This window comes from Ranitomeya variabilis, chromosome 4 (genome assembly GCF_051348905.1).
Source record: "Ranitomeya variabilis isolate aRanVar5 chromosome 4, aRanVar5.hap1, whole genome shotgun sequence".
NCBI lineage: Eukaryota > Metazoa > Chordata > Amphibia > Anura > Dendrobatidae > Ranitomeya > Ranitomeya variabilis.
In genome coordinates, this window is record NC_135235.1 from 240984716 (window position 1) to 241007814 (window position 23099).

The 23099-nt window shown below is 46.6% G+C and overlaps 1 protein-coding gene across 4 annotated transcripts in view; it reads right to left on the reverse strand.

The window, feature by feature from the left end:
• The window catches only part of USP48 (ubiquitin specific peptidase 48), a 44918-nt gene that overhangs the window by 16137 nt on the left and 5682 nt on the right, over positions 1-23099 (reverse strand). For 3 of the 4 annotated variants that reach the window (XR_013214685.1, XM_077260471.1, XM_077260472.1), the window contains exons 6-10: positions 22542-22650; positions 22330-22463; positions 22133-22215; positions 12822-13001; positions 12401-12529 (exon numbers count right to left, since the gene is read on the reverse strand). Coding sequence is in view for 3 of the 4 variants with exons in the window: in XM_077260471.1 (XP_077116586.1) it covers positions 12401-12529; positions 12822-13001; positions 22133-22215; positions 22330-22463; positions 22542-22650 (635 nt within the window). In the remaining variant the exon portion in view is untranslated. The remainder of the gene's footprint in view (positions 1-12400; positions 12530-12821; positions 13002-22132; positions 22216-22329; positions 22464-22541; positions 22651-23099) is intronic. The other variant, XM_077260473.1, reaches the window with a different exon arrangement.

The following is a 23099-nucleotide window of genomic DNA, read 5'->3' on the forward strand; positions in this document are numbered from 1 at the left end:
TCGCCCACCCTTTAACACATTCTGGGCCATCTCTCTATATCCACCCCTCCCTCCTCCCCTCTCCCATGTATAACTCTGAGGCCCTACTGACATTTCTTACCCACTCCAAACCAGCCACTACCGCCATGCAGCACTCAAAACGCTCATACAAATCACCACACCACCTGCTCTTTCTGTTTTTTCTCCTTCTACTAGTTGCAGGTGACATCTCCCCGAACCCTGGCCCCCCCTCCACCAGCATACATTATTCCTCTCCAGCTGCATACAGAAACCCTGCTAATCTTATTCACATTCAGTGCATGCCTTTTCCTATCGCTTTCCACTGTGCTCTCTGGAATGCACGGTCTGTGTGCAACAAACTAACTTACATCCACGATCTTTTCCTCTCTAATTCCCTTAACCTTCTGGCTATTACAGAAACCTGGATCCAGGACTCAGACACCACCGCCGCTGCCGCTCTCTCGTTTGGTGGGCTGAAATTTTCACATACCACCAGACAGGGTGGAGGTGTTGGTTTGCTCCTCTCATCACAATGTGCTTTCTAGGTCATCCCCCCGGTTCCCTCACTCACATTTCCTTCCTTTGAAGTCCACGCCGTTAGACTCTTTAAGCCCTTCTCCTTGCGAGTGGCGGTTATTTATCGCCCTCCAGGCTCCTCTCGCCAGTTTCTAGACCACTTTGCCACCTGGCTTACTCACTTTCTATCCTGTGACATCCCCGCCCTCATCATGGGAGACTTTAACATCCCCATCAATGATCCCCCCTCCCAATCTGCCGCTCAACTTCTTTCTCTAACTTCTTCATTCGGCCTCTCACAGTTTACTAATTCTCCTACGCATGAGGATGGGAATACTCTGGACCTGGTCTTCTCCCGTCCCAGCTTGCTGCACGATTTTACGAACTCCCCTCTCCCGCTCTCAGACCACAACCTTCTTTCCTTCTCTGTCAAGAATTGTCTCCTCACCCGGGACACCCCCACTTACCACACTTATCGGAATACACGTACCATTAATACCCAGCCGCTTATGGACAATCTCCACACATCTCTAGCCCCCATCTCCTCCCTCTCCTGTCCAGACTTAGCATTGTCACACTTGAATAATACATTGAAGAATGCCCTAGATGAAGCAGCATCTTCTACACGCAGAAAGACACGACACAGACAACGGCAGCCCTGGCACACTATGCAAACACGCTTCCTGCAGCGTTGCTCAAGGTGTGCAGAGCGGCAGTGGAGAAAATCTCTCTTAGCAGAAGACTTCATCCACTATAAGTTTATGCTCAAAACCTACAACTCTGCCCTTTATCTGGCCAAACAATCCTACTTCACCACCCTCATCAACTCACTATTCAACAACCCAAAACGACTTTTTGAAACCTTAAACTCCCTCCTGAAACCTAAAGTGCAGGCCCCCATCACCAACCTCAGCGGTGAGGATCTGGCCACTTATTTCTTAGAAAAAAATCAACCTCATCCATCAGGATATCTCAGCGCAATCTCCTCAGTGCCTGGATCCCCTTCCCTGCCGCACCTCAAGCTCACTAGACATCTTCGAGCCTGTTTCAGAAGAAGAAGTCTCCAAGCTCCTCGCTTCTGCTCGGCCTACAACCTGCAACAGTGACCCCATTCCCTCACCTCTCCTGCAGTCTCTCTCACCAGTGGTCACCACTCACCTGACTAAAATATTTAACCTCTCTCTTTCTTCAGGTATCTTTCCCTCCCCTCATTTAAACATGCCATCATAACCCCTTTACTTAAAAAGCCATCCCTGGACCAGAACTGCACTGCTAACTACAGACCTGTCTCTAACCTTTCCTTCATCTCTAAACTCCTGGAACGCTTGGTTCACTCCCGTCTAATCCGCTATCTCTTGGATAACTCTCTTCTCGACCCCTTACAATCTGGTTTCCGCTCTTTACACTCCACTGAAACTGCCCTCACTAAAGTCTCTAATGATCTAATAACAGCTAAATCCAAAGGTCATTGCTCTCTGCTGATTCTCCTGGATCTATCTGCCGCATTCGACACTGTGGATCACCAGCTCCTTCTCACTATGCTCCGCTCCATAGGCCTCAAGGGCACAGCCCTCTCCTGGTTCTCCTCCTACCTATCTGGCCGCTCCTTCACTGTATCTTTTGCCGGCTCCTCTTCCTCTCCTCGTCCCCTTACTATCGGGGTTCCGCAAGGCTCAGTCCTAGGCCCCCTCCTCTTCTCTCTTTACACGGCCCCTATTGGACAAACAATCAGCAGATTTGGGTTCCAGTATCATATCTATGCTGATGACACCCAATTATACACTTCTTCCCCTGTCATCACCCCTACCCTAATTCAAAATACCAAGGATTGTCTGTCTGCTGTCTCTAACATCATGTCCTCCCTCTACCTGAAACTAAATCTCTCCAAAACAGAACTTCTTGTGTTTCTCCCTTCTACTAACCTCACTCTACCCAACATCGAAATTACCCTGGAGGGTTCAACCATAACTCCCAAGCAGCATTCCCGCTGTCTTGGGGTCATATTCGACTCCGAACTTTCCTTTACTCCCTACATCCGATCACTCACTCGCTCTTGTCATCTGCGTCTTTAAAACATCTCCAGAATCCGACCTTTTCTCACTGTTGAAACTGCTAAGACTCTTACTGTCGCTCTTACTCATTCTCGTCTGGACTACTGCAATTCTCTTCTAATCGGTCTCCCTCTTACCAAACTTTCTCCTCTCCAATCCATCTTGAATGCTGCAGCCAGAGTCATATTTCTGTCCAGCCGCTTTACCGATGCCTCCATCTTGTGCCAGTCATTACACTGGCTACCCATTCGCTACAGGGTCCAGTATAAACTCATCTCTCTCACCCACAAAGCTCTCCACAGTTCGGCACCGCCTTATATCTCCTCTCTCATCTCTGTCTATCGCCCTACACGTGCCCTCCGTTCTACAAACGACCTAAGACTAGCATCCCCATAATCCGAACCTCACACCTCCGTCTCCAAGACTTCTCTCGTGCTGCGCCAGCTCTCTGGAATGCACTTCCCCAGACGATCAGACTGATACCTAGCCCCGACCTATTCAAGCGAGCTTTAAAAACCCATCTATTCAAACAAGCCTACTACACCAACTACTCAGTAAACTAACTTTGCCGTTCCCTCCTTCCAAATATTACTCTGAATTTGCACCCTACTATTCATCTGTCTCCACACCCTCCATGCACACGATAACTGCACTTGATACTTGACTATTGCACTTAAACACACGGGCTGATGACCGGATCATGCAGCTTTGTATGAAAATCCCTATGTATTATAATTGCCAGACCTGACATAAGCACTTTTCACCTATTGTGTCCCCCCATTTCCTTGTAGATTGTAAGCTTGCGAGCAGGGACCTCACTCCTAATGTCACTGTTTAAATTGTCTTAACCTGTATTGAATTTATTGTTTGTACATGTCCCCGCTTAATTGTAAAGTGCTGCGGAATATGTTGGCGCTATATAAATAAAAATTATTATTATTATGATGTCTTTTTATTATCATATTTTTATACCTTATTCTTATTGTAAGCACTGACCCTTTTGTTATTAAAGTATAAAACTTTAACAAGTTGAACCTTGAATGTTCTAAAGAATCCATAGCCAAAAGGTGTGTGAGCCTTATAAGTGATAGACATATTTTTATTAGTATTAGTCCGGGAATCATAGCCCGTGTGTTCGATGAGTGGTGGCAGTGCGTATGAGCAGGTTTGTGGCCTGGGTCGGTGTGTGATTATGCTCCCATTACAGCATAGGACAGAGGTTGAATGCTGGACTGAGAGTGGGGAGATAGATTAACCCTTGCAGGCACAACCCCAAGTCACGTGTGAGAGCAGGCACGTGACGAATAAGTGACACCACGGAGTAGGGCTCCGTGACACTGATGTTTACCACCAACTCCATATTCACCCCCCCCCTCAGGGAGCAGAAAGCAGACTACATAGTTAGGCTAATTTCACACTAGCGTCAGTACGGGGCCGTCGCGCTGCGATGGCCCGACGCATACTGAGCAAGCGCCGCACAACGGGGGCAGCGGATGCTGTTTTTCCACGCATCCGCTGCCCCATTGTGAGGTGCGGGGAGGTGGGGGCGGAGTTCCGGCCGCGCATGTGCGGTCGGAAATGGCGGACCGTCAGCACAAAAAAAGTTACATGTAACGTTTTTTGCTGCCGGCGGTCCGCCACAACACGACGCAACCGTTGCGACGTGTGTTAATACGTCACAATGCGTCGCTAATGTTAGTCTATGGGGAAAAACCGCATCCTGCAGACGACTTTGCAAGATGTGTTTTTTTGCCAAAACGACGCATTGCGACGTATGCAAAAAAACGCTAGTGTGAAAGTAGCCTTAGACGTTCCTGTAAGTTTTCTCCTGTTGTTATTTTATACTGTTTTGCATAAGTTGTATGTCTTGTCATTATCATATTTTTATACCTTTTTCTTACTGTAAGCACTGAATCTTTTTTGTATTAAAGCATAAAACTTTAACAAGTTGAACCTTGAATGTTCTAAAAGAATCCATAGCCTTAAACTGTATGATCCGTATGAGTGGTAGATCGTAGTAGTAATATTTCCGGGACTCATCGCCCGTGTGTTCGGTGAGTGGTGGCAGCGTGTATGAGCGGGTGTGTGGCCTGGGTCTGTGTGGGATTTATGCTCCCATTACAGCATAGGACAGAGGTCGAGTGCTGGACTGAGAGAGGGGAGATAGATTAACCCTTGCAGGCACAACCCCAAGTCACGTGCTGAGAGCGGGTACGTGACGAATTAGTGACACCATGGAGAGGGATCCGTGACAGTAAGTATCACAGCTTGTAAATGCTTTGTCGACAGAATAATCTCAGTTCTTGTTGGAGGGATTTTCCTCCATTCTTCCTTGCAGAATTCCTCCCATCCTGTGAGATTCCAGGGGCGTCTTGCATCCTCTGCTATTTTGAGGTCTTGTCACAGATTATCAATGTTGATCAGATCAGGGGACTGTGAGGGCCATTGTAAAACCTTCAGCTTGGAGCTTTGGAGGTAGTCTATTGTGGATTTTGCCTTGTTTAGGATCTTTATCCATTTGTAGCAGCCATCCTCTTCCTCTTTTCACCTTCAGCTTTTTTACAGATGGTGTTATGTTTGCATCAAGAATTTGATGAAATGTCATTGAACCCATTCTTCCCTCTACCTGTGAAATGTTCCCCGTGCCATTGGTTGCAACATGACCGCAAAGCCTGATTGATGCACCGCCATGCTTAATAGTTGGCGGGATGTTCTTTTCCTGAAATTCTGTGGGTTTTTTTTCTCCGCACACACCTTTGATCATTGTAGTCAGTTCTACTTTAACCTCCAGAATGCATCAGGCTTGTTTAGATATTCTTTTGCATACTTCAGCTGCTGAGAATTTTATGGTGAGGACGCAGGAGAGATTTTCTAAGATTCTTCCATGAAGGTCATATTTGTACAGGTGTCTCTGAACAGTAGAACATTATACCACAACTCCAAAATCTGAAAAATCTTTCTGAAGATCTTTTGCAGTCAAGCGGGGGTTGTGATTTGCCTCTCCAGCAATCCTATGTGCGGTAATGGCCATTTCTTAATTACACTTCAAGTTGAGGAAGGCGATTTGAAAACACTTCTTACATACAGCCTTCTCCTGCTTTGTGGCCTCCACCATTCTCAGTGTGCTCGGCAACTGCTTAGAAGACCCCATGGCTGCTGGGTTTTGGCGCAAGGTTAGAGGAGGCTGGGTTTTTATAAAGCTGGAAATTTGCATCACCTGGCCTTTCCTAATGATAGCGAACGAGCCATAACCCTAACAGGCTAATTAAGGACGGAATCCTTGCTCAAAGTTATCTGAGCACACAAATCTCCAAGGATGCCTTAGAAAAATATTTAGAACCGAGAGTCCTCAGTGGTTGATACCTTTTAATGGCTAACTGAAAGGATGGTAACAAATTGCAAGCTTTCGAGACTACATACGTCTCTCCATCAGGCAAAGACTAAAACAAATTCTGAAGAATCACATATTTATGCACAACATAGTATAGAAGGAAAAAAAAAAAAAAGGGGGAAAAAAAACCATGGATAAGACAGGTGACATGAAGCAGAATTACCATGGGTGATAAACAGTTACGTCCATAAATATTGGGCCAATTCTTAGATAAGGATTGTTTTATTGTCCTGTGATTAGGGTCTCTGTTGTGATGACCCCACACGGTCTGATGGGCAAGTTCCTTAGTTCATGTAAAGAGACATAAATCCGTGTGATACATTCATTCCTGCAGTTAGTGTCAAAGGTCGTCATCAGTTTATATTCCCAGACTCTGTCTTTCTGCGATTTGAAGTTACCTTTTAGTACAAGTAATTTCATGTCCATAATGTTATGATTTGGGAGACAGAAATGTATTGCCACAGGTATATCCATTCTTTTTTCTCTTATTGTATGGCGGTGAGAGTTCATCCTTGTTCTCAGTTTCTGCCCCGTCTCCCCCACATACAGACCCCCAGTTGGACATTTAGTACAAATAATTAGGTACACCACATTAGAAGTGACGCAGCTGAAAGTACCTGGTATCTTGTAGTCCTGATGTGAGTTGGGAATCTTTATCTTGTCCGTGGTCATTATAAATGGGCAGGTTTTACATTTTTTCTGGTTGCAAGGAAAGGTACCTGCAGCTGTTGGAGAGGACAGGGAGCTCTTGACAATGATGCTTCTTAGATTTGGGGGCTGCCTAAAACACAGTACTGTATTTTTGACTCTTTTTGGCTACAAACTAATATATATATATATATATATATATATATATATATATATATATATATATATATATATATATATATATATATATATATATATATATATATATATATATATATATATATATATATATATATATATTTCGGTCAGTTGATCTATTTACTATATATTATTTTCTGACTTGAACGCCCTGCCCTTCTCCATGTTTTAATTACATCTCAACACAATTGGTTCTGAGCCTCCTATATAAGTAGGCTTTACCCTGTCATTAGCCATAAGCAAATGTTCACATTAGGCATTCAGCTCAGATACCATAGGTAAGTGTTCACACCAGACAGTCAGTGTAGTTACCCATTCGATCTGAGATTACCTTGACGTTTTGGTGAATGGGCTCACAACGTTTGCAAATCTTGTGCTAAAAATCTCATGTGTTTGTTCATAAAGTTCATAAGCCAGTATGCTATTCATATTTCACATATTTCACATTTCCTTGTTTTTTAGCACAGATAAGTTTGGCCATTGATCTATTGTATATTTGACTTTTCTTGGCTACAAACTAATATATATATATATATATATATATATATATATATATATATATATATATATATATATATATATATATATATATATATATATATATATATATATATATATATATTGTTCGGTCAGTTGATCTATTTACTATACCTGTGGCAATACATTTCTGTCTCCCAAATCATAACATTATGGACATGAAATTACTTGTACTAAAAGGTAACTTCAAATCGCAGAAAGACAGAAGAGTCTGGGAATATAAACTGATGACGACCTTTGACACTAACTGCAGGAATGAATGTGTCACACGGATTTATGTCTTTTTACATCAACTAAGGAACTTGCCCATCAGACCGTGTGGGGTCATCACAACAGAGACCCTAATCACAGGACAATAAAACAATCCTTATCTAAGAATTGGCCCAATATTTATGGACTTAACTGTTTATCACCCATGGTAATTCTGCTTCATGTCACCTGTCTTATCCATGGTTTTTTTCCCCTTTTTTTTTTTTTCCTTCTATACTATGTTGTGCATAAATATGTGATTCTTCAGAATTTGTTTTAGTCTTTGCCTGATGGAGAGACGTATGTAGTCTCGAAAGCTTGCAATTTGTTACCATCTTTTCAGTTAGCCATTAAAAAGGTATCAACCACTGAGGACTCTCAATTCTAAATATTTTTCTATCTACTGGCTAACACGGTACCAAGATATATTTCTTTCCTGTATCAAGGATGCCTTGGAACTGTTGCATTGACACATTTCCCTTTTTGTAATATTTAAAATGTAAAAGATGAAAATAGATATTTTATTACCTAAAATACAAAGTAAATGTGTCATGTGTAACTTTAGGCCTTTTAGATCATCTCATCTTTGACAACTTCACAACAGTAATTTTGACCCGGGGTGCACAGACTTACACGCCACTGCACCTATATAAAGAGTGAGCGATGAAGTAATAAACAGAGCTCTGTCCTGATGCGTAGGCGTGTCGGCGTGGTTCTCTCCGTGCACGTATTCGGGCTTTACAATTTGTAACCGGCACACGGTTTCCGAATGTCCCAACTTCCTGTTGCAGACACAACCTGGCGCTACAAACAAGGACCTGCTAATCCTAAGAACAAATGACCCAACTCTTACTGCCACGTCTAGACAGACGGACAACTACCGCAAAAGGCCAGAAGCTTTAGGCTATGTGCACACGTCAGGATTTCTTGCAGAAATTTCCTGACCAAAACCAGACTTTCTGCAGGAAATCCACATGCGTTTTATTTCACGGATTTTTCGCATTTGTTTTCCGGAGCTTCGCAATGCAATAATATAGCTGCAAAATAATCCGCAAAATTAATGAACATGTTATAAATAGGAGCTGTGTCTCCTGCCCTACGGTGGAGTGGCAGTGTGGAGACACCTATAGACTCACCACCGCCAATACTGGCTATGGGTCCGATTGGGAGTCCTGGAGTATGGTGGGGTGGAAGACTTGGGCCTACAACCCTCCCGTAGCCTGAGAAGACAGACAGTAAGGGTAGAGGCCTCCACACTAGACTGTCTGCTGCAACCACAATACGTGACCAACCACTGGACAGTAGGGTCAACTCCGACAACTGTCAGGAACCCACCTAGTCTAAATAAAATTGAGACCCTGCAACCTAATATTTCCAAGGACTGATTCCTGGCGCCCCTAACCTACGAGGATAATCATTGGAGACTGGATATTGAGAGCAATTATTGGTTAGAAGGGGTTAAATACTCTGCACTCACCATGAAGAAGAGTGACTTTATAGTCTGTGGCCTGGCCTGACCTCGCCTAGGCACTGCCGAATTCAGATAGTCTCTGCTACACAAGGAGAAAATACTTCAGATATCTGCTCCTGCAGTTGTATCCCCCCATAAACCCTAGATATGTAAAGGCCAATGGAGTTTCCAGAGTTTAACAAGTACCACTGACCTAAAGCACTTAGGTTCCTCGTACTATAGTCCCACCACCACGTGGTAAGAGGCCTTGTCCTCCTGAATCAGATGGTAGCCAGGGCTGACTTGTGGATGTGTGGAAATGGTGACTTATCCATAATGCCAGTGGGATGGGAGGGTTCATGTGTCATTGTAAAATTCTTGACACCACTCAAGATTGTGACTAAATGTGCAACGGAGAACCAGAGAAAGTGACGCCAGCATTCCTACTTCATTCGATGCTCATGTGTACATCAACACTATTGGAGCCCCAAGAGGAGTACCAGAGGAGTGCAAGACGGAGATGGAGAAGCAACGAGATTAGAATCACTATTCCCCAAAGTTACAGACAATAAAGATATGGACAGGATACATGACATCTCCTACGACCATCAGAGACCAGGCCTGATACTGGAGAGCACCCCGAGATGGAGAAAGACGACGAGCACTACGACCAACTGCTGGATGACCACTGACCAGCGCATGACTGCGACACCCGAAAGGAAGGCCAAGCAGGAGAGTCCAGGGAAGAGGTGGAGGAAGACCGGCTTCTTCTATAAGGGGAGGAGAAAGTATCTGGGGCGCCTGAAGAAGGGCACTTCGGCTGGAACAGCCCCCACAGCCACAAGAGCAGGGAATTGTGAGAGCAGGAGTTATTTATCTCATGAAATCGGCCTGGATAGAAATGATGGTTCCCTTAACTTAATATTTTGCAGCACAAACTTTTGAGGCAATCACTGCAATCAAACGATTCCTGTACCTGTTAATGAGACTCCTGCACCTCTCAAAAGGTATTGTGGCCGCTCCTCAAGAGCAAACTGCTCCAGTTGTCTCGTGTCTGAAGGTTGCCTTTTCCACGTTTCAGCTCTTTTCAAAGATGCTCAATAGGATTTAGGTCAGGGCTCCTAGAGGCCACTTCAGAATAGTCCAATGTTTTCCTCTTAGCCATTCTTGGGTGTTTGCAGCTGTGTGTTTTAGGTCATTATCCTGTTACAAGACCCATGACCTGCGGCTGAGACCAAGCTTTCTGATACTGGGCAGCACATTTCTCTCTAGAATCTCGATAGCCTTGAGATTTCATTGTACCCTGCACAGATTCTAGACACCCTGTGCTAGATGCAGCAAAGCAGCCCCAGAACATAAGAGCCTCCTCCATGTTTCACAGTAGGGACAGTGTTATTTTCTTGATATGCTTCATTTTTCCGTCTGTGAACATAGAGCTGATGTGCCTTGCCAAAAAGTTCAATTTTTGTCTCATCTGTCCATAGGACATTCTCCCAGAAGCTTTGTGGCTTGTCAACATGTAGTTTGGCAAATTCCAGTCTGGCTTTTTCATGATTTTTTCCAACAATGTTGTCCTCCTTGGACAACGATGGATGGTGCGATCTGACACTGATGTTCCTTGAGCTTGAAGTTCACCTTTAATCTGTTTAGAAGTTTTTCTGGCTCTTTTGTTACCATTCGTATTATCCGTCTCTTTGATTTGTCACCAATGTTCCTCCTGCGGCCACGTCCAGGGAGGTCGGCTACTGTTCACGGATCTTACATTTCTGAATAATATGTGCAGCTGTAGTCACAGGAACATCAAGCTGCTTGGAGATGTCTTATAACCGTTACCTGTAAAATGTTTGTCTATAATGTTCTTCCTAATCTCCTGAGACAACTCTTTCCTTCGCTTCCTCTGGTCCATGCTGAGTGTGATAAACATGATGTCATCACACAGCACAGTATCTGTAGCCCTATATACCGGCCACTTACTGATTCCAGGATTGTAGACCCCTGTGATGATAGTTAGTGGACACACCGCGATCTACCATTATGTCTCATTATTGTCAGGGGAGCCATCATTTCTGTCCAGGCCGATTTCATGAGGTTTATTTCTTTTTTAAATTCTGTGGAAGCATGGTGGAAAAGCAATGTCTGACTTTCATCTGTTCATCTTCATAGATCTTTTATTTGTTATTACTTTTGTCAGATTCTAGTTATTTATGTGACCATTGTGGGGTTTTTCTATCATTAAAGGGAACCTGTCACCCCGTTTTTTGAAGATGAGCTAAAAATAGCATTAAATAGGGGCAGAGCTGGGCGTTACATTAGTGTCTTTTGTGTGCCTTTATTACCCACCTATGCTGCTGAAATACCTTTGTAAAGTCGCCGTTTTCTGCTGTCACTCACGCTGGTCTGGTCCTATGGGCGTAGTGACAGCGCTGTTTCTCCCCCAGATCAGGCTCATCATTCCGTTGGTGGCGTAGTGGTGTGCGCATGTCCAACAGAGAATATCCACTGCCCAGGAGATGCAAAAGAGCGCAATCTGCGCTATTCAGCCGTTTACCGGTGGGCGCGGCCATCTTTCCTGTGGCTGCGCGTGCGCAGATGGAGCGCTCTGCTGCCTGGGGCATCAGGAAAATGGCCGCGGGATTCCGCGCGTGCGCAGATGGAGATCGCGGCGGCCATTTTCCTGAAGCCCCGGGCAGCAGAGCGCTCCATCTGCGCACGCGCGGCCACAGAAAGATGGCCGCGCTCACGGTAAACGGCTGAATAGCGCAGATCGCGCTCTTTTGCATCTCCTGGGCAGTGGATATTCTCTGTTGGACATGCGCACACCACTACGCCACCAACGGAAGGATGAGCCTGATCTGGGGGAGAAACAGCGCTGTCATCACGCCCATAGGACCAGACCAGCGTGAGTGACAGCAGAAAACGGCGACTTTACAAAGGTATTTCAGCAGCATAGGTGGGTAATAAAGGCACACAAAAGACACTAATGTAACGCCCAGCTCTGCCCTTATTTAACGCTATTTTTAGCTCATCTTCAAAAAACGGGGTGACAGGTTCCCTTTAAACAAGGGGGACCAACAGTTTTGACCCCATGTGTATGTCCAGTAAATACCTATATAAAGAGTGACCGATGATGCAAACCAGCTCGGTTCTCAATGTCTCAGAACGTCCCACACTTAATGGCAATAACAGAGTAAATATCTGCCCCGCGCCTGACAGCAATGCAATGGAGAACCTGACGCATCAGGGCAAGTCCACCATGCAGTAATGGTGAGGGGTCAGACGGGTCAGGGCAGGCGTCCGGGGTCAGACAGGTCAGGGCAGGCGTCCGCCCCGAGGAGGTGGTGAAGACGGAGTGGCGCTCACCTGGAACCTCACAGTCCACGTCCTCCTGCTTCTCCGCCTTCAGCCTATACACCAGCATGTAGGCGTTGCGCGAGCAGTGGAAGCCCTTTGCACACTTGGGTTTCCGTGTTGACGATTTTGATGGCTCCGCTACCAAGGGGGAGAGAATAGAGACAACTGATCATTACATCTCCCGGCAAAAGCCCCCATCACACCAGCGACACGTGTGCTACTGCAGCAATGGCGGAGAGGCCGAAGCTCCACTGTCATCAGTGCACAGCGCAGGGCGAAGGTGGAAAGATTCACACAAAAGGCGATGACGACAGTGGCCATAGGGGAGCAGAGCTACCAGAAGCACAGAGGATTTCAGGACATACTGAAACAGCACTGCTGTGTACATGTACAACGTCCGCACAACACAGGCCTAGCCGAGAGCAGTTACCTAGGTCCTCCTCTATCCCCAGCTGCAGCTTCTTCACCTCCATCTTCTCTATCTCCTCATCATTAAACTTGTACCACTCCGAGGTGTGAGGGTCCTTCACATGGGCGATGTAGTGTCCGGAGTAGGCGCTCACTCCTCTGTGGATGAGGACGGCGCTCAGCTCATATACACACGTACTGCCTGGGGGAAGACGACACCCGTCAGAGAACAGAGGACACCCACCGGACCGCCAGCCGACCAACACCCGACCCACCAGACTGCCAGACGACCGAAGGGATCATCAGCAATGCACACAATATGGACACCAGCACACAGGGCAGAAAGTTCACAGAACCAGCAACAAGTGTGTGCACACATGCAGCATTATACCACAGAGCTGCACTCACTATGTACATACATTACATTGCTGATCCTTAGTTACATCCTGTATTATACTCGAGAGCTGCACTCACTATTCTGCTGGTGCAGTCACTGTGTACATACATTACTGATCCTGAGTTACATCCTGTATTATACTCCAGAGCTGCACTCACTATTCTGCTGGTGCTGTCACTGCGTACATACATTACATTACTGATCCTGAGTTAACTCCTGTATTATACCTGTCACGGATCCCTTCTCCGTGGTGTCACTTATTCGTCAAGTGCCCGCTCTCACACGTTACTTGGGGTTGTGCCTGCAAGGGTTAATCTCCCAACTCAGTCCAGTATTCAACCTCTGTCCTATGCTGTAATGGGAGCATAAATCACACACCGACCCAGGCCACACACCCGCTCATGAACGCTGCCACCACTCATCGAATACACGGGCGATGAGTCCCAGAAATAATAATACTAATAAAATATGTCTATCACTCATAAGGCTCGCACACCTTAGGCTATGGATTTTTTTTTAGAACATTCAAGGTTCAACTTGTTAAAGTTTTATACTTTAATAACAAAAGGTTCAATGCTTACAATAAGAAAAAGGTATAAAAATATGATAATAAAAAGACATACAACTTATGCAAAACAGTATCAAAATAAACAGGAGAAACTTACAGAAATCAGCTAACTGGTAGTTTGCTTTCTGCTCCCTGAGGGGGAGTGAATGGAGTTGGTGGAACACATCAGCTTCCCAGGCTGCCCTCACATGTGAACACAATTCTGTCTCCAGCCTAAATTTATAACTTTGGTCTGGAGGTCAGGTTTTATACCGACCCCTCAGGTCAATATCATAACTGCTGCCAGTTTGATTTGGCCACGGCCGCGCCCCCAATGAATACATTATTTTCTCTTGAGATACGTGTGAAAAGATTTTCAGGAATACATGCCCTCCGGCCGCAATTAGCATCTCCCCTCCAAGTCCTAGAATGTGCCAAAGGTTCCCTTTCTTCTCGGCCCTAGCTAGACCTCCTGGTGAGATAAGGAGACACAATGTCTACTGGTCCCAAGGAAGTACCTATTAACACCTAGGTGCGACTTGCCTTCAGGACAGATGTTACATTATCACTAGGCACACATATAACCCTAGACATAGGTCACTACACACATATAGATATATATATATATACACACACACACACACACACACACACACATTTCACCACACCTCCCTCCTTATGAACGTGCATGGGGGTTGACTTACAGGTCAGCTCCTGAGCACGTATCTGGTTCTGCCCAGTCTTGGCGAGAAAGGCCATCAGCATTGCCATGATCAACGCCCTTCTTGTGCTGAATTGTGAAATCATATTGCTGTAATATCAGACTCCATCTCAGCAATTTCCCATTGTCCCCAACTACTCTGTTGAGCCAACTCAATGGGTTATGATCTGTGATCACGGTGAAGTTGCGCCCATAGAGGTATGGTTGCAGCTTCTGCAGAGCCCACACAATTGCCAAACATTCCTTTTCAATGGTGGCATAAGCCACTTCTCTGGGCAGGAGTTTCCTGCTTAGGTACAGAATTGGGTGTTCCTTTCCTTGTTGGTTCACCTGGCTGAGAACTGCACCTAGCCCATAGGTGCTGGCATTTGTCTGTACTACAAACTGGCGAGTGAAATCTGGGGCCTGCAGGACGGGTGAACTAACGAGTGCCGACTTTAGGGCCGAAAATGATTCCTCACACTGAGGACTCCAGGAGACAATTTTAGGAAGTCTCTTCCTGGTCAGATCAGTTAACGGTTTGGCCACAGCACTGTAGTTTGGTACAAACCTCCTATAGTAGCCAGCCGTACCCAGGAAGGACAGTACCTGCTTCTTGGTTCGTGGGGTGGCCCAGGCTGTAATGGCTTCTACCTTCCCTGGCTCAGGTTTTAGCAGTCCTCCCCCCACCCGGTGTCCCAGGTATTGTACTTCCCGCATGGCTACCTGACATTTCCCTGGCTTAACAGTAAGACCTGCAGTTTTAAGCTTTTGCAACACCAGAGAAAGATGTACGAGGTGTTCCTCCCAAGAATCACAAAAGGTGGCTATATCATCAAGATAAGCGACGGCAAAACCATCACATCCTTATAATAAGTGATTGACCAACCTCTGGAAGGTCGCAGGGGCATTCTTCATACCAAATGGCATCACCAGAAACTCAAACAGCCCGAATGGCGTTATAAAGGCAGACCTCTCCTGAGCTTTTATGGTCAGGGGTATCTGCCAGTATCCCCTACTTAGGTCCACAATGGTGAGGTACGATGCTTTAGCTAGCTGCTCTAACAGCTCATCTATCCTCGGCATGGGGTAGACCTCACATGTAGTCAGTACATTTAATTTCCTGTAGTCTACACAGAACCGGGTAGTACGCTCCTTTTTGGGGGCGAGAACCACAGGCGAGGCCCAGGCACTCTGGGATTTTTTTTATCACCTTGAGGTTCAGCATCTTCTCTACCTGTTCCCTCATGTGTGCCTTCACCTCTGCTAACACACGGTATGCAGACTGCCATACTGGGGGATTAGTACCAGTGTCCACATGGTGAACTGCTAAGTGCGTTCTCCCAGGCTCCCCTGTGAAGACTTCAGTTAACTCCCTGAGCGCCCCATCAGCTCAGACCCCTGACTGGGGGATAGCTCAGGGTTAAACTCTGCTGACTCCAGGGACTCCATGTACTGAGTCCCGGCCCCCACATCCAGTAACAGATCAGCCTTCCTCTCTTCAGGCAGGCTACAGACAGGTAAGACACAGGCCTCCCTGGCATGATGTGCCTTCAACATATTTACATGAAACACTTTCTGACGCTTTGCATTCTCATCTAGTGTCACCACATAATTAACATCATTCAGCCGCTTATGTACAGTATATGGTCCCTCCCATGCAGCCTGCAATTTATTCTGTATCATAAGGACCAACACCCAAACCTTCGGCCCTTCCTCGTAGGCCCTTAGTCTGGCATTATGGTCGTACCAGACCTTCTGGTTGATTTGGGCCTGGGTCACGTTCTCATGGGCCAGGTTGCTCAGTTTTTGCATTCTCTCTCTGAGCCGCAGTACACATTCGACCACTGAGACTCCAGTAGTTCTGGGGTAGTCCTCCCAACAGTCCTTAATCAAATCAAGTGGCCCTCTGACCCTCCTCCCATAAACCAGTTCAAAGGGGGAGAATCCAGTAGACGCCTGGGGTACCTCTCTGTAGGCAAACAACAGATGGGGGAGGTAACGCTCCCAGTCTCTCCCTTCAGTCTCCAGCAGCATTTCCTTTAATGTTCCATTGAAACGCTCGCAGAGTCCGTTGGTTTGGGGATGATAGGCGCTGGCCACAAAATGCTGTACTTGTATTCTTTCACAGAGGCCTTCCATCAGATCAGACATGAACTGGGTTCCCTGATAGGTCAACATTTCCCTGGGGAAACCCACACGAGAGAACACAGTCAGTAAAGCATCCGCCACTTTGTCTGCTCGGATGGAGGACAGTGCCACAGCTTCCGGGTATCGTGTAGCATAGTCCACCACTGTGAGGATGTACTCTCTGGAAAGGCTCATCGATCACAGGCAGTGGTATCGATGGAGCTTTCTGTATATTCCGGGACTTCCCAACTCTCTGACAAACTACACATGATCGGCAGTAATTGGCAATATCTGTCCCCATCTTGGGCCAATAGAAGTTGTGTGTCAGGCGAGCTTTAGTCTTTTGTATTCCAAGGTGTTCGGCCAGAGGAATTTCATGGGCAATCCTCAATAATTGTTCCCTAAATGGGGACAATCAGCCGCCTTTCATAGTCCCAAGATTCTGTAGTATCCGTGGGGATAGTCTCTGTATACAGTCTGCCCTGGTCCCAGTATACTCTCTCTTTGTCAGAAGCAGCACGGGGTCGGTCTGCAAGACATCTGAGCTCCTCCAGACTGACCTCCGTCCGCAGGGCCTCCTGGAAGTTTTGACGGTCAGCCTGCATGCCCTGGCCTAGTGTGACTGCCAGGCCCTGGTCTGAAGCTAAGTCTTCAGTGTCTGTCATCAGGGAACTTGGTGGGTCTGCCATGTGAGGAGGCTCCGGGACCACAGTATGGGCCCTCCTGTCCTGGCAGTTCTGTCTGAGACTCATCCTCTAATCTCTGGGCCCGAGTCTGAGCCGCAGCCTGATTCCAGGTCACAGCTGCCACATTTACAGTCCTGTGCATTGGGACATTTTCCCTCCTCGCACGGGATCTCAGGTGGGTCACTTGTTTCCACCTTCTCTGTAGCATTTACTTGCAGGGGAGAAATATAGTGGGACACCATCCTCCCCAGGTCCGTGCCTAGCAACACACTGGTGGGAATAGCCTTTGATACTCCCACTTCTCTCAGTCCTTTCCCTGCTCCCCAGTCCAGGTACACACGGGCCATGGGCACGGCAGGGCTGACCCCTCCAATCCCGGTTATAGACATAGTCTTTCCTGGTATGATATCTGCAGGGGTTATCATGGCTGGACGCACCAGGGTCACCTCTGCCCCAGTGTCTCTGAGACCAATGGTGACTTTATTGCCAACAGTGACAGATTGGCAGTTCTCATTCGCCCTCGCATCAGAGACGGCTATAAAGAGGACAGACGGTGGGGGCACAGACGGCTTTGTGGTGGTAGTTGGGCTTTTCTCCCTATCAGGGCAGACAGCTCTAACATGTCCCACTTTGTTGCAGGAGAAGCACCGGCGTGCTTCGCCTAGAGAACTAAACTCTGCAGGGTAATCAATACAGGGGAGGACAATTTTATATTACAGGATGATTTGTGTTATGACCTGGTGGTTAGGAGCACCCGAAGTGACCTGATGGTTAAAACAGAAAACCTGGGACAAGCTCTGAGGGAGTGGTAACTCTGACCGCAATCCCTAATCCTATCACACACACTAGAAATAGCCGTGGAGCGTACCTAACTCTCCCTAAACGTCTCTTCACAGCCTAAGAGCTAACTACCCCTAAAGATAGAAATAATAGCCTACCTTGCCTCAGAGAAATTCCCCAAAGTAAAGGTAGCCCCCCACAAATATTAACTGTGAGTTAAGAGGGAAGTGACAAACACAGGAATGAAACAGATTTTAGCAAAGGAGGCCGAATCTTCTCTAGAAAGACAGAGGATAGGAAAGGGAACTATGCGGTCAGTATAAAAAACTACAAAAACCACGCAGAGTGTGCAAAAAGACCTCCACACCGACTCACGGTGTGGAGGTGCAGCTCTGCACCCCCAGAGCTTCCAGCTAGCAAGGAAATATCATAATAGCAGGCTAGACTGAAACATAACATGTACTGAAAAATATATTAAAAAAACCAATGAACAGCAAATGATCAGCAAGGACTTAGCTTCTGCTGGAGTAGACAGGTCATCTGAGAATTCCAAGAGAGATCTGAACCAGTACTGAGACATTGACAGCTGGCATGGACTAACGACCTGGGCAGAGTTAAATAGCGAAGCGAGCAGAAGCAATAAACGAGGGCAGCTGAGAAAGCCAACCTCAAAGATCAGCAGTTCCACTCAAAGCCACCAGAGGGTGTCCAAGGACAGAACTCACCAAAGTACCATTCACGGCCACAGGAGGGAGCCAGAGAACGGAACCCACAACAGATTTGTGTAAACTAGAAGCTTGGGCTGATAAATGGCAAATGAGCTTTAATGGGGATAAATGTAAGGTCATGCACTTGGGTAGAAGTAATATGATGTATAACTATGTGCTTAATTCTAAAACTCTGGTCAAAACCGTCAATGAAAAAGACCTGGGTGTATGGGTGGATGACAAACTCATATTCAGTGGCCAGTGTCAGGCAGCTGCTACTAAGGCAAATAAAATAATGGGATGCATTAAAAGAGGCATAGATGCTCATGAGGAGAACATAATTTTACCTCTATACAAGTCACTAGTGCGACCACACTTCGAATACTGTGCACAGTTCTGGTCTCTGGTGTATAAGAAAGACATAGCTGAACTGGAGCGGGTGCAGAGAAGAGCGACCAAGGTTACTAGAGGACTGGGGGGTCTGCAATACCAAGATAGGTTATTACACTTGGGGCTATTTAGTTTGGAAAAACGAAGGCTAAGGGGTGATCTTATGTTAATGTATAAATATATGAGGGGACAGTACAAAGACCTTTCTGATGATCTTTTTAATCATAGACCGGTGACAGGGACAAGGGGGCATCCTCTACGTCTGGAGGAAAAAAGGTTTAAGCATAATAACAGACGCGGATTCTTTACTGTAAGAGCAGTGAGACTATGGAACTCTCTGCCGTATGATGTTGTAATGAGTGAGTCATTACTTAAATTTAAGAGGGGACTGGATACCTTCCTGGAAAAGTATAATGTTACAGGGTATATATATTAGATTCCTTGATAGGGCGTTGATCCAGGGAACTAGTCTGATTGCCGTATGTGGGGTCGGTTTTTTTGCCTTCCCCTGGATCAACATGTTAGGCTATGGGTTGAACTAGATGGACTTAAAGTCTTCCTTCAACCTTAATAACTATGTAACTATTCCCCAGGGCCCCATATAAGGTGGGCTTGGACAGCACTGGTGATCGGCCGGCAGAGGGAGAAGGGTCCCCGTTTGGCTTACCTCCCCCTCCAGCTGAATCCCGATGGCTTCCGCACCTCAGGCATCCTGTTAGCCACATAGCAGTCCGCAATCCTTGCAGCTTGATCCGCAGTTTGTGGCTCCCGATCACATACAAATTGTCGTACATCCGTGGGGCACATGTGAAGAAACTGATCCTTGACCATAAGATCCGTTAAGTCCTCAAGACTGTTAACAGAAAGTCCCCGGATCCATTGGTGGAATGTGGTCCTCAAGGTGCTCACAAAATCCGCATAGCTGTCAGTTGATCCACGTTGTAGGTTCCGGAACTTTCTCCGATACACTTCTGGTGTCAGGTTGTATTTCCTGATCAGGGCCTCTTTTATGGCCTCATAGTTCGCATCTAGCTCTGGTGGGAGGCCAGCAAAAACTTCCAGGGCTTTGCCTGGGGTTAGATACTGTGCCCACTGCTCACGGGGTAGATGGTACTGTCTGCAGGTTTTTTTTTCAAATCCCCGCAGGAAAGTATCTAAGTCCGTATCCTTCTCCATCACAGGGAAGTTTTCTAGATGTGGTCTCCTTGGATTTATGTCCTGGGAGGGGGTTATCTGAGGACTGATACCCCTCTCTATTTGAGCCATCTGAAGCTGGAACGCTCTGTCCCCCCGGCGTTCTGCAGCCTCTCTCGCAGCCTGTCGTTCCCGGCGTTCTGCAGCCTCTCTCTCAGCCTGTCGGTCCCGGCATTCTGCAGCCTCTCTCTCAGCCTGTCCGTACTGTAGAATCAGCTGCATGCGCAGATTGGGATCACTTGTTCCCAGCCGTTGTAAGTCCATTTTCAAAGTACAGTCCATAGGCTCCTCAGCACTGGCATTGCTGACATTTCCATCAGGCATCTCCGGTGCAAGAGCTGGCATTGCTGGGTCTCACTGAGGTGGGCGCTCTCCTTGCCCAGATGTTCCAGCACTTTGCTCTATGTCCTGCTCGACCAAGGCGCGTATCAGCAGCTCCTTGGATCTGTCGGCTGTCTCTATTCCTCTCTGCTCACAGAGGTCGGTCAGAGCCTCTTTGCTCTGCTTCTTGTACTCAGCTGCTATATTGATGTACAGCCTTTGCCAATTAAAAGATAGAAAAGAAAAACGGGGAGGGGAAACTGTTTGCAAGTATGTCTAAGTAAGCACTGAGTTGAACCTTGAAGAACTGGTGCACTCTTCGCAAGGATACCAATTCTTTAGTACAGGGAATAATTGCTTAAACCATGCACTAATGCTCTAATAGAAGTAATTCTATCCCACCGCTGTGCCACCAATTGTCACGGATCCCTACTCCGTGGTGTCACTTATTCGTCACGTGCCCGCTCTCACACATGACTTGGGGTTGTGCCTGCAAGGGTTAATCTCTCTCTCAGTCCAGCATTCAACCTCTGTCCTATGCTGTAATGGGAGCATAAATCACACACCGACCCAGGCCACACACCCGCTCATACACGCTGCCACCACTCATCGAATACACGGGCGATGAGTCCCGGAACTAAAAATACTAATAAAATATGTCTATCACTCATAAGGCTCACACACCTTGGCCTATGGAGTCTTTTAAAACATTCAAGGTTCAACTTGTTAAAGTTTTATACTTTAATAACAAAAGGTTCAATGCTTACAATAAGAAAAAGGTATAAAAATATGATAATAAAAAGACATACAACTTATGTAAAACAGTATCAAAATAAACAGGAGAAACTTACAGAAATCAGCTAACTGGTAGTTTGCTTTCTGCTCCCTGAGGGTAGGACGAATGTAGATTGGATCACAACAGCTTCTCAGGCTGCCCTCACATGTGAACACAATTCTCTGTCTGCAGCCTAAATTTATAACTTTGGTCTGGAGGTCAGGTTTCTAGACCGACCCCTCAAGTCAATATCATAACTGCTGCCTGTTTGATTGGGCCACAGCCGCGCCCCCAATGAATACATTATTTTCTCGTGAGATACATGTGAAAAGGTTCTCAGGAATACATGTCCTCCGGCCGCAATTACCATCTCCCCTCCAAGACCTGAGAGGTGCCAATTGTTCCTTGCTTCTTGGCCCTAGCTAGACCTCCTGGTGAGATAAGGAGACACAATGTCTACTGGTCCCAAGGAAGTACCTATTAACACCTAGGTGCGACTTGCCTTCAGGACAGATGTTACATTATCACTAGGCACACATATAACCCTAGACATAGGTCACTACACACATATAGATATATATACATATATTTCACCACAATACCCCAGAGCTGCACTCACTATTCTGCTGGTGCAGTCACTGTGTACATACATTACATTGCATGTAACTCAGGATGAGTAGTTAGTGCAGCCTCCACTATGACTCACCTGTCTCATCCATGAACGGATCCATTTCCAGGGTTTCGCCAAATCCGATGTAAGTGTTGAGCTTCTTCTTGTGACCCGTTTGCCTGCAGACAGTAAAGTCATCATCAGCCTAACTACGCAGCATGAGGGGAGCGCACGGCTCGGGGGAGAGGGGACGTCGGCGCACGGGCCAGGAGGGGAGGTCGCCATCCACGTACCTGTCAAAGACGAAGCGCATGAGCTGCAGGTTGAGCGTGGGCGGCAGGCGCAGCAGCCTGATCCTCCGCGTGGCGTTCTGCTTACTCTGGCAGCCCTCGCAGAAGTAGCGATTGTCGCCTTCCAGCCGCTCCTCCTGTCAGAAGACACAGTGGGGTGAGGTCTCTGAGGGGCCACGCAGGGGCCCACACCAGCGCACACGTCATGACCGTACCTTTAAGAACTCGGTGACGCAGTCCGTCAGCTGCTTGTGGCCCTGGATATTCAGTTCCAGCTCATAAAACATGGAGAGCAGGCGAGACTCCCGACCGCAGCGGCTGCAACTACAGGAGGGGGAGAGGTCAGGGGTCCGCACCTATACAGCGGGAGGACAACGCAGACCACACCTGTCACCTATCCGCTCTTAGCACGTGACTTGGGGTTGCGCCAGCAAGGGTTAATCTATCTCCCCACTCTCAGTCCAACATTCAACCTCTGTCCTATGCTGTAATGGGAGCATAAATCACACACTGACCCAGGCCACACACCCGCTCATACACGCTGCCACCACTCACCGAACACACGGGCGATGAGTCCCGGAAATATTATTAATAATAATAATAATAATAATAAATAATAATAATGTCTACCACTGATAAGGCTCATACATCTTAGGCTATGAATTCGTTAGAAAATACAAGGTTCAACCAGTTAAAGTTTTATGCTTTAATACAAAAGGTTCAGTGCTTACAGTAAGAAAAAGGTATAAAAATATGATAATAAAAAGACATAC